Source organism: Corylus avellana, chromosome ca11 (assembly GCF_901000735.1).
Source record: "Corylus avellana chromosome ca11, CavTom2PMs-1.0".
NCBI lineage: Eukaryota > Viridiplantae > Streptophyta > Magnoliopsida > Fagales > Betulaceae > Corylus > Corylus avellana.
In genome coordinates, this window is record NC_081551.1 from 2,739,590 (window position 1) to 2,752,466 (window position 12,877).

The 12,877-nt window shown below is 32.9% G+C and overlaps 1 protein-coding gene across 1 annotated transcript; it reads left to right on the top strand.

The window, feature by feature from the left end:
- The first annotated feature begins 3,302 nt into the window (after nt 1-3,302).
- LOC132165287 (E3 ubiquitin-protein ligase PRT1-like) lies at nt 3,303-10,088 on the top strand. The gene is made up of 8 exons (XM_059575784.1): nt 3,303-3,460; nt 4,645-4,673; nt 4,758-4,937; nt 6,209-6,559; nt 6,675-6,878; nt 8,051-8,148; nt 9,006-9,466; nt 9,589-10,088. Exons 1-7 carry the CDS (start codon nt 3,387-3,389, stop codon nt 9,369-9,371), a joined length of 1,302 nt encoding a protein of 433 aa, XP_059431767.1. The 5' UTR covers nt 3,303-3,386; the 3' UTR covers nt 9,372-9,466; nt 9,589-10,088.
- The last annotated feature ends 2,789 nt before the right edge of the window (nt 10,089-12,877 follow it).

Sequence of the window (12,877 nt, forward strand, 5' to 3'; positions counted from 1 at the left end):
GGATCCCTTTTCTACTAATAAATCTCTTAATTTTGCATCAATATTTTTCTATTGGCCTGGGTCATAAATATTTGTAACAATAGAGTTTTTTTTTTTTTTTCCTATTCAAATGAGGAAAGGGATAAAGTTAGATACTATTCAAATATTTGTACCAATAGACTTAGACATATCAATAGTATTTTCATTATCTTCTAATTCTTTTTGATGAATTTCTTGTTCATTTACAAGTTTTTCACCTAAATTATCATTTATATTTTGTTTATTGCTAATAACAAATTTATTTAGAGCCCCTCTTTGAGATTCAATCAGCTTTTCTACCTTTTTTTTAAAATTTTTTTTTTTAATTTTTCATATCCAGATGCATATTTTTTGGTAGAAATATTTGATTAAAAATATTAAAAAATTAAACAAACACGATTTATATATATATAAAAATAGAACAATAAAACTGAGCTGTGGTTTTATTGTTTTATTTTTTACTGTACAGCCAAAGAAGCATGTTGTAGGCCTTGTGAGTTGTGGTCGTTGTGCAGTGAAAGCATGCTGAGGACCTCAATATTATAAAAAAATAAAATTATTTTTTAAAAGCATGTTGAGGCCTTGAGAAAGCATGTTGATGGCCTCATTATTATAAACAAAACACATATATATATATATATATATATATATATATATATATATATATAAACATGTTGAGGGCCTTGTGGCCGTTCTACATAAAGTATGCTAGGACTTTCATATTATTAAAAAAATAATAATATTTTTTTAAAGCATGTTGAAGGCTTTAAGAAAGCATGTTAAGGGTTTTGATATTATAAACAAGTAATAATATTTTTTAAAAGCATGTTGAGGGTCTTACATTTTTATGCAATTTTTTTTTTTCTTTTAGCCTTAAAAAAAAAAAAAATTAGAGCATATGAAATGCCTAGAACCCCGATTAAGTTCTCCATGTTGGGTACGTCAGACCCAGCACGAAATAGACATTCCCAATGCATTTTCAAGTGCTAAAGATAATGATAAATAATAATAATAATAATAATAATAAAAGTTGCTTCAAGAATTATTGGATGGCTTTAAGAATTGTTGGCTTGCTTCTATTAAGTCATACTCGAGGTATGCATGCTGCATCAAATCACAAAGTCAAACCCACCCATATCTAATCAAATGGTAGCTCCATTGTGATAATTAGACCCCTTTTTTGTGTTAACTTTTGGCATTGTGCACAATAATTCTTATTTCAACCGTATATTTTAAAAAATAAATAAAAATGAATGAATCAGATCGGTGTCGGTTTTTTCTTTCTTTTTTTTTTTTTTTAAAAAAAAAGTTAAGTACATTCAAAAGCAACAACATAAGCAAACAAAGCTAAGAACGACGGATTTTTTCGGTACATATACAAGAAAGGAAAGATGAAAACAAGAGTGAAATCTAATCACAACCAAGCTAAAAAGTTAACCCTTATATTACATGAATCAAAACTTTTGTGATATTTTAGCTCACAAAGAAGAAACCGTGGTCCTTAAAAAAACAAAAGTTTTGTGGTAATTTTTTTTTATTTAAATAATAATAAAGAGTAAATAATGTGATATAAAAAATTAAAAAAAAAATATAAATATTTTGGTGTTACTAATTTTTTTTGAAAAGATGAAGTGAATAGGATTGACACGGAGCTATTAATTTCATGAAGTGGTTGGGCTGGCCCTGTCAGATATAAATGTGTGAATATTGTTGTTGAAATAATGAAGACGCGAAAATAAGAGCAGAAGAAATAAAGAAAATAAACACAAAGAACTTACGGGTGGTTCGGTGTTAGACTACGTCCACCACTAAGAATACTCCTAAGGGCTACATTGTGCTCATTAACTTGATTTGTTCACAATATAAAGGTCCTTATGTATATGGCTATGTCTAAATACAAATATAGTAATAAAATTTCATTGATTTGATTACGATCTCAATATATGATTATAATCAACTTATAAATAGAGAATATTTGAATATCAACCTAATTATGAAATATACGAAAAATATATTATATTTTTCATATATTCTAATGACCACCAAGTTTCCTCCTATTTGTAATTATTCTAATTTGTGTGTGACAAAGTATAAATTTGTTTTCTTCAAAATAAATAATTCAGTATTATTAAATAGTTTAGATTTTACCATCTCAACATTCATTACATGGGATGGGATACTAATCTCTAGATTTTATAAAATTCGTAATGTTCATTAATTTATTACATTTGACATGTTCTCAAACAATTTAATTTGAAATGAATAATTTTAATTTAAGAAATTTCATTAAAAAAACTTTAGAAAGTCCAAACCATCCTCCAACATTTTTAATGTATTTTAATATATATATATATATTAAAAAAAATAGTTATCAAAAAGAATTTTCAAGGTGCAATAAAATTGTCAATTACATATGCTAGGCAGCCTCGTATCAGAAAATATTCGAGCTCGCCTATTCAAATATTGTAAGACTCGAATACCTTCTAACATTGGACTACCCTCGATCTCTATAAAGACAAGGATCATCTCTATTTCATTTCAAACTTAAAATGAATATGCTTATATTAAAATTTTAAGTTTATGGATTTTAACCATAAAAGAAACGTGAACACAATATTTCAACTTTAAATCGTGACCACTAAAAGATCCAACTCTCCCAGTAGCTCTAAAAGCCGCCCTCCAAAAAATTTCCCACCATGTTTCGAATAATTAAACCGCAAACAATTTTTAGGTTATGTTTGACAAAGAAATTGACTTAAGAAGTGAGATCGATATTATAACAGATTTGATTAATGTGAGATAAAAAAGTAAGAATATGTTGTATAAAAAAGTGAAAAAATTTATTTTATAGTAATTTTTTTTATTTGAATAGTAATAAAAAGTGATTGATGTTATGTCAAAAGTAAGAATATTGAAATTAATTTCAAGATAATTTATTTAAGTTTTTGGATCCCGTCTGCCCCATTCTTCATACAAACACAGCCTTTAATATTTAAGAGGTGCTTAAAAAACACTGATTCACCGCCGCCCCGCATAAAATCCTGTGCTGACACAAAATCCCCAAAATAAGCCGACATCTATGCTTACATGTTATTAAAATAACAACATGTATATTGTCATAGAATCAACGGTTAAAATTAAATTTTAAAGTTGACTTATTTTTAAAAGTATTTAATATGAGAGAGAAAATGAAAAAAAATTTTAAAAAATTCAATATTAACTATTGTTTAACTACAACTGTTATTTTAATAACATCACGTAAGCTAAATCCAACATCTATAACCTTATGCTTCTCTCTCTCTCTCTTTCTCACACGGGGTTTCTCTCAAGAATTTGCCTTCGAACTCATTGGCCTCTGGAAATTCTCGATGGAAGATCTAACCCTGCACGACGACGTCGAATCAGAGGAAATCTACGAGCCCTTTTTATGCTGCGTTTGCCAGTAAGTTTCCTTATCCTCCCCAAAATTAGAAGTTAAATCTCCTTCTTTTGCAATGGCTTTTCTATGGTATTTGATTTATCTAATTTTTGCTTGTTTGGCGTCAATTTAGTCAAGAATTTATTTAGCTTCTCCGTTTTCCATTAATGGGTTTGTCACTTGTCAGCCTTCAATTTTGTTTAGCAATTAGTTGTTGGTTTTGTAGCGATCACAAAGCTCGTTTCAGTGCTGTAAAAAAATGAATCAATGTGTGAGTTGAAAGATGCAGACAGCCACTGAAATGCGATGGAAAATGACATTTGGATCCTTCAATCAAAACCACCAGCAGTCGGTCCATCGACCTTGTTTCCCCTTGTTTTTTTATTGGATTGAAAAGGGGATGCAATTATGATCATCCAATTTTACGAAGATCTTTCGTACATCTCTTCTAGTGCTTCGCGTGTGTATTTTCGACCAAGCTTGATAGAGAACTTAAGTGTGGCAAGTTAGTCCTAATTACGAGGAGATTTTGCTTTATGAGATAAACTTTGTTGGCTTTGTCTTTGAAGGGTAAATAATAAATGGTTGAATTTGCCTTTTCTTTTTGAGATCATCAATAATATTTGAATCATAAGAACCTACCCTAGTAGTGAGGTGCCATGGTCCATTTTTGCTAGTTTAGGAGCCTTGGCAAACAGCACAGATTTGTTTTCTCACAATGTTTCCAATTTGGTTCCACTTTTTAGATTGGGTAGCTTTTCATTTCACTGCCTCTAAAAACACTTGCGTTTCCAAGAGTTTGATGCAAAATATTTGTAGGGTAATAGTTAATCACAATGTTAAAAGTGCTTTTTAAGTGGAAATTTAGCTTCCTGCGTATGATATCTTACACTATACATCTGGAAAGGTGCAAACAATTTTTGTCAAATGGATTTATAATGTGTTTTTGGACATCAAGGACCTAAAATACCTGCATGGACTAATTTATGGATAATACATAAGATGGAATTCAATTTCCGAAAAGGAAAAGATGATTGACTAGATGAAGTGGAGAATCACAACTTTAACTCGCTAGTTTTATATCTATTGATACTATTCCGTAGAGGTTGTCATCCGGTTCTATTTTTGTTGTGCTTTTCATTGATGTGTATCTTATTCATTCTCTTTTGAATGACAACCTTACAAATTGAGTTCAATTTATGTTTCAGGGATCTTCTGTTCAAGCCCATAGTGCTGTGTAAGGGTTTACTAATTCCTTGAGAGCATGAGTTTTGAAAAGTTTTTACCCTTCAATAAGTTTATACGCTTTTCTTGTGTGCAGCTTGTGGTCATATTTCATGTTTCTGGTGTGTCCATAATTCCATGAGTGGCCGGCATGAGTCTCGTTGTCCACTTTGTGGGCATCCCTATTATCACTTTCCTACCATCTGTCAGATGCTTCATGTTTTGCTCTTGAAGATGTATCCTGTTGCCTATAAGAAAAGGGAAAATATAACTCTAGGTGAGCTTCATAATTTTCATTTGAAGTGCGTACCTTATGTCTCCTGTTACACCATACATATACAGGATGTATGCATGAGTTTTATTGTTACAAAAGTGTCCAGGAATAGGACAAATTCTAGATGTTGAGTATAAAGATATACTTCTAACTGGATTTTATAACAGTTTCCATTGATTGGACCATTGTATTTTATCTGTCCACATGATATTACGTTTCTTATATATCACCTTAGTTTTCTGCATATATGGCTTTCAAATAGATTAAGAATCCATCAATAACAGGGATAATTTGATTGCAACTTCCTATCAGTGGAGGGTTGGAATACTAGAATTTTGTTGAGAAATTCATTTTTGGTTGCCCAAAAATTATTCTAGGGTAAAACAATATTGGGGCTAGAAATTCGCCTATTGGGAAGAACCTTTAATTAGATGGTAAGGTAGTTTGACCTTAACGACTTCTAAATTAGATGATGTCATAAGTAGTTCTAGTAATGGTCCTTGCACCAATTTACATTTGTTAGACATCAGTTTTAAGGTGATAGGGTTTGGAAGCAATCTCTCTTCATTTCTTGAGTACTTGTCTATCAAATATCGGAAGTATAGCTTTAGAGGGGGGGAAAAAAATAACACTCCAATGTTGACTCTATATTGCATACTGAAGAAACTGAAAAGGTATTTAAATAATTAATACCTAGTGAAAAAGATGCTTTATAATCCATTTTTTAAACTGACTCAATGAGCAACACTCGAGTCTTTTGAAATAACAATAAGTCTAGCATGTTGAATAGGTAAAACACATGAGAAAGGGAAAGCATTTTTTGTGATTTTAATATATGACATGATATTGACTTGCAACATAAGTTGGATTTTTCCAATATGTTGGTGGATGTTATTGTGTGTCAATAGAATTTTTTATGTTGGGGGATACCTCTGCTGTTCAACATGGCTATCTTCTCCCAAAACCTGGTTGTTGTTTCAAGTTTAGCTTGTAGCTCTGTTAGAAGTTGTAACTCAGAATTGCGTTCAAGTTTCTCTTGAGCTTGACCACCTTTGTTCAATAGCCTTTAAAAAAAGAGAGAAAATATTTAAAAGAAAAAAAGTTTGATTAACATAACATTTTCTAGCTACTTACACTCTGTTACTTTGGATCACAATAACTGCTATGGTTTATGTTCTTTTGTTTTTGGCTGTAAAAGGTCATCATATCTTCTTAATCTGGCACTTCTTATCATATTTCGTGATTATTTATGTTTTTGAATATGCATGTTGCAGAAGAGGAAGTGAAAAGAGGTGTCTTTTCACCACAGTGTAATGCTCAAGCATGTGTTCATCGGGGTGATCCAGCCTCTTTCTCTACCATGGATTTTGAGTCAAACTCATCTTCAGACCCTTCTTCCACCAGGAAAGGGGAGCCTTATACAAATCGGGAGCTTTTGTTGTCCGATTCACTTTTCCAAGATTGTGGCACATGTACTCTGATAGAAACCTCTGATGGGAATTCTGATGTAATCAGGAATGTGGCTATTGAAGAAAAGAATTGCAAGCAGGTTTCAGTTGCTGATGTGCTGTGTTCTGCATGCAAGCAACTACTATACCATCCTGTGGTTCTTAACTGTGGCCATGGTACTGTTCACATAGTTAGCCCTCTAATGTCTGATCAGGTTTCAAGTTATCTGTTGTGGAAAAAAAATTTAGTTGATATGCAATTATTCTTATTTTCATTTCCAATATTGTACAGTATATTGTGAAAGTTGTGTCATCATCCCTGCCGGTGAGATGCTTAAATGCCATGTTTGTCAAGCCTTGCATCCAAAAGGATTTCCAAAAGTGTGTCTGGTGCTTGATCAGTTCTTGGAGGAACAATTTCCTAAAGAATATGTGCTGAGAAGAGATGCTGTTCAGCTCAAACATGTTGATTTCGAACACAAGAGTGTGACGATCTGTATGTCTGAATGCTTAGTTTCTTCTCAATGCTCAAAGTACATATAAGAAGAATTGGTTCTTACAAACATTTTCTGTTATAGTACTCGATATCTGTATTTAGTTTAGTAAAACCATATGGTACACATCATGTTTCATAAATTCATATAATTGTGTTTTGCCATTTTCATTGTAACATTTCACCATTACTTTGTAAGCTAAAATAATTAAACTTATTCACACAGTCAATATAGTCAGCCCTCCAAAACTTGGTGTATCTTTTAGAGAAATCATAAGACTTTTGTTATGTGAACCTCACAAACTTCATCAGTAGAATTCTACGATACCATGGCCGACAGTGTTAGCTTAGCTGTCTCCATTTGGTGGTATTAAGATATAGTGAGAGTTTTGTCATTCTTTGATCTCATGGGATGTGGACCTCTATAAAACTGGATTGTTATGTACTTATGTTGGAGCTTAATCTTAGACTCTTAGTTGCCACTTCTCACGTTTCGTTTAGGAAGCTCTTAATTTGTTGGAATAAGTCCAGATGTAAATAGAGTTGAAATCAAGTTATCACTGATATATGGATAAGAAGAAATGAAAGTCGGGTTGAGGGGTGATACAGAAAGGCTTTTGGTGTCTAATACTTAATACTATGGTACTGATTGATGGATAAGAAGAAATGAAAGTCGGGTTGAGGGGTGATACAGAAAGGCTTTTGGTGCTAATACTTAATACTATGGTACTGATTGAAATTGTAGCAATAAAGTTTATAACTGGTTCTGGAGATGAAGCTGAAATTATACTTATTGAGGTTCTGTAATTTTATGGAGTAATTATCTAAAACCAAGAAGTATTAAGTATTTTAATTTTGGGGGCCATTCCTATACTAGACTTACTATTCCATTAGGCATGATGTAGTAATCATTATAAACTTTTTTGAAGCAAAAAGTTAAAAAGCTTTTTAATGATCAGATTCTCAGGAAATTTATTGCTCTTTCTGTGGCATAATATCCAGTTTGAAAATTAATTGTGTTTTGATGATTATACAGTCCTATGCATAAATGTAATGAAGTATATTATTGATGCTGCTAAATTCTATCATAACTTTAGCATGTCATGTAATACTGCTTCAATGTGCATGTCCTGAGTACTTTAGACCTGCCAGTTACTTGCTACTGTATGCTTCAGGTTCCAGTTCCGCCGAAGCTGGTAAACAAGGAGAGAATTTACTGCAGTCTCATACTCGCTCAAACATTCATTTAGGAGTTGGTTGTGATTCTTGTGGGGTAAATTCCTAATATTCCATTACCTACATTTGCCCTGCTATCTTGATTTTTGGTAGCACAGCTATATTTGCTACCTGATGTGCAACAAACTTGTTTATTCCATCTATTCTATCATGGGTTAGTTGCCTTCTGATGTGGGTAGTTTCTTTATCAATTAGTTCTTTCTTTCTTTTTTTCGAATTTATTGTTGGTGCGTTTTGACACTTTTACAATTTCGTCCATGTTTTGTTGCTTCTGTCCAAAATGTGGAGCCATTGGTTTATCCTCCTTTCTCTTTGTAGGAGAAAGCATATTGTTTCAACTTGATTATTGGATACTTTTGGATGCATTGATGCTCCAAACAGTATGATGATGTTCACATTTTTTTTGTGTGTACCTTGAGATGAGTGTCAATGGAACTGTTAGCAATACTTTCTGGACATGCAAATGCCAAAACTTCAATAGTTGTAAGTATGTAAAATCTGGATATGTTGTTGCCATTTCTAGAGTGTGGCGAGCCAAACATGTATTGTCAGAGATGATATTGTAGCATATTGGTGTGATCTCTCTCTTTATAAAATAAAAAAAAGGTCTCTCTTTTAGTTGCAATATTTATCGGTTGCTTGTTGTAGTGTATTTGACATCCTTTTAGTGATCTGTGCGCTTTGCCAAACAGTGCAGATATTTTTCACTTCGTTTCATCCCTAGGATCCTATTGCAAATTTTCAAAACATAAATTTATGAAGAGACTCAAATTTTTACATTGGATGACTCCCAAATTCTGAGAGTTGGTGGCACCCATAATTTCTACCATATTTTTGTTGGCTTTAAAGTGTATGCAGCAGAGTAACATCTCAAGTTGTGTCGTTTGTCTACAGATTTTTCCCATACTTGGGGATAGATACAGGTGCAAAGATTGTGTGGAGAAAATTGGTTTTGACCTTTGTGGTGATTGTTACAATACGCAGTCCAAGCTTCCAGGGAGGTTCAATCAAAAGCATACCCCAGAACACAAGTTTGAGCTTGTAAGGCCCAACTTTCGTAATATGTTGGGGCTGATGGCTATAGAGCACGAGGACAACTCTCTTTTAATTGATACTGATGCCTCAGAGGATTCGGAAAATGGATCTCCTGCTCCTGGCTCACCCAGTAGTGCTCAGGAGAATGCTGAGAGCGATTGGGCTGCTACTAGTGCCCCCACTGATGGTGGAGAGGATCAAACTGGTTCTCAGTCAACCACTTAAAATTCTAGACTGAGCTGAAGCCATGAGCATCCTTCCTAGGGTTCTGGGAGTTGCTTCCTATCCAGCAACATTAGACTTCAACCATTCAAGGCACAGTATAAGCATTTCTCATCCCCTACTATCTTTCTAGTTCGATGCATAGTTACCATAAAACCATGCATGGCCTCTCTAGATATTTTATCTTTGTATAACTCTTTGGTGTTTATGTTCCGTCCAGATTGAAGCTGCTTTTGGGTATGTGTGAGAATACAAAAGACTTCGTGTTCTTCTCGTCGGTGTCTGGACGCAGGTGTAAGGGGTCATGTGTGTAATGGTGTGTCTCCATGTTTCCACAGGTTTTGGTGGATGATTCATACAGTTATTCAATCTTTGGTTGACGATGCATTCACTCATTGTGATTGGTTATTTTTAAAAGTGAAACATAAGTTAGCTGTGTTTGATGAGTGATGAGTACATATTCTGTGTGCTCTTGTCAGCTTCAAATGTAGCACTGCTAATGGGAATGCATTCAATATATGCATCTGCATTGTATTCACTTTGAATGCGTAGTCAATGCACATGTGTAATTACTTGGTATCCCATAATTCATTAGTAAGTACACACTCATGTATGAGATTGGACAATGTATTATGCAAATCTTACACAATTGGATTTCTGCTTGAGATTGGGGAAGAACAACACCTGCCCACCTTTCTCTTCCAAGGGAAGAGATTCAAATAGAGTTGCATGAGTCTCCATTTGTTATGGTAGCATTAACAGATGAATGCACCTGAGGAGCCTCCAGTGAGACTAAATTGAACTGTAGTTTCCAGGTTAGCTCTCCTTCACCCGAGCACTATTGTGTGGACCCATAGCCTAAAGGACAACACCCAGATACAACCCCGTACGTAGGATTCATACTTCACTGGTTTTCAAAGATTGCGCCAGGTGATCTCTCTCTTAAAGGTCTGCCACCTTTTGAGGGAACAGAAATCACCTGGGCCATAGATGGTGCTCATAGTCCTTTAGAATCATATTATGTGAATCACCGGAGCCTGATTGTTTCTTGCTCTTAGGCGACGTGCGTAGTCAATTTAAGGAGGATCATTAAGGTAAAGTAAAAGTTCACAATAAGCTCAAAGGTAGTTCACTCAGCTAGTGCATGAGTAATTAGCTCAATAGCACCAGAAGGATGCAGGTAGCTTTGATATCTCGTGTTCAGAAACTCAAGCTTAAGTAGTACAAATAAATCACTCAAACCCAAAAGCCCCAATACACCTCAAAAATCTCTTAAATCTCCTAAAGCTGCTTGTGCTCTCTCTTTTCTGTCTCACACGGAGCTACTGCCAAATGACCAGATGTGAGGCTTCAATATATATAAAAAAATTGCCAAAGTGCTTCGCGGTTAAGGATGCTTAACTGTGAAGCGAAGTCAAACAAATCTTCTCCATAAAGCAATTCTACGGCTAAGGAAAAGAATGCTTCTAAAGCATTCTCACAAGAGACAAAAACATGGCTAAAAGATACAACATGCGTAACAACAACCAATAAAAAAGGGACCCGCCATGACTTGTGAAATCAAGTCATTATCCAACAGAAATAATCTAATAGGGAAAATGTAAACCCTATATAGAAAATCTATTCTAATTGTATCAAAATACATGTACAACATACGGAACTGAGCTTTCATGACATTTTCTTGCAAAGATTGATTTTAATAAGCTGATATATTTTTACAAATACACGTGAGAGTATTTTAATGGGAAAAAAAAAAGTGGGGAAATGCATTTTATTCTCCCGAAGTTTGACCCTATTTTCAATTTGAACCACAATATTTAAAAATTTGCAATGTATTTTTACAAAGTTATAAAATTTTGCAATTCGACCACTCTGTTTCTCAATTCCTTCTTCTCCTACGGAAAGTCGAACACGTGTCACGCACGTGGCAATTTTTTTTTTTCAATATTTACATATTGCCTCTAATTTTTTAAAATTAAAAAAATAATAATAATAAATAAAAAATGGGGGTGGCCCTTTGGCCATTTAGGGGTGGCTAGCTACCCCCAATCTGGCCTAGCCACCCCCCAATTTTTTATTAAAAAAAAAAAATTAGGAACAAAATGGGAAGATTGTGAGAAAAATTATCACGTGACATTCACGTGGTTAACTTTCCATCATTTCAGACGGAATTAATTAACGGATTGTTCGAATTGCAAAATTTTGTAATTTTATGAGAGTACATTGCAAAATTTTAAACATTAGGATTTAAATTAAAAAATGGGTCAAATTTCAAGAGGTAAAGTGCATTTTCTCCTAAAAAAATAAAATTAAGCAATATAATTTAACGGGTAAATTTAAATATTAAGTGGCTGACACTATAATTGTTGTGGATTGGCATGTCAATTTATAAGGAATTTGTAGTAAAAATTGTAATATTTTTAGCACTAAAAATGATATTTATGAATTAAAAAAACCCTAATACACTATGGGTTTAGTTGCATCGTAATATAATTTGGCATTTGTGTGAATACTACTTTTGGAAATAAGAGCGGAAGCAATATAGAAAATAAACACAGATAAATTACGGGTGGTTCGGTGTTAGACACCTACGTCCACTTCTAAGAATATCCCTTATGGGCTACATTGTGCTCATTAACTTGATTTGTCTACAATGCAAAGGTCCTTATTTATAGAGCAATGTCTAAATACAAGTATAGTAATCAAATTTCATTGATTTAATTACGATCCCAATATATAATTACAATCAACCCATAAATAGAGAATATTTTAATATCAACCTAATTATAAAATATACGAAAAATATATTATATTTTCCGTATATTCTAACAATAGTGACCACCAAGTTTCCTCCTATTTGTAATTATTCTAATTTGTGTGTGACAAAGTATAAATTTGTTTTCTTCAAAATAAATAATTCAGTATTATTAAATAGTTTAGATTTTACCATCTCAACATTCATTACATGGGATGGGATATTAATGTCTAGATTTTATAAAATTCGTAATGTTCATTAATTTATTACATTTGACATGTTCTCAAACAATTTAATTTGAAATTAATATTTTTAATTTAATAAATTTTATTAAAAAACTTTAGAAAGTCCAAACCATCCTCCAACATTTTTTAATGTATTTTATTTTATTTTATTTTTTTTTAAAAAAATAGTTATCAAAATGAGTTTTCAAGGTGGAACGAAATTGCCCATTACCTATGCTAGGCAGCCTCGTGTCAGAAAATATCCGAGTTCACCTATTCAAATATAGTAAGACTCGAATACCTTCCGACTTTAGATTACCTTCTCTATAAAGACAAGGATTATCTCTATTTCATTTAAAACTTTAAATGAATATTCTTATATTAAAATTAAAAGAAATGTCAACACAATATTTCAACTTTAAATCGTGACCATGAAAAGATCCAACTCTCCCACTTGCTCTAAAAGCCGTACTCCGTAAAATTTACCACCAATTTTTCAAATAATCAAACCGCCAACAATTTTTAGGCTA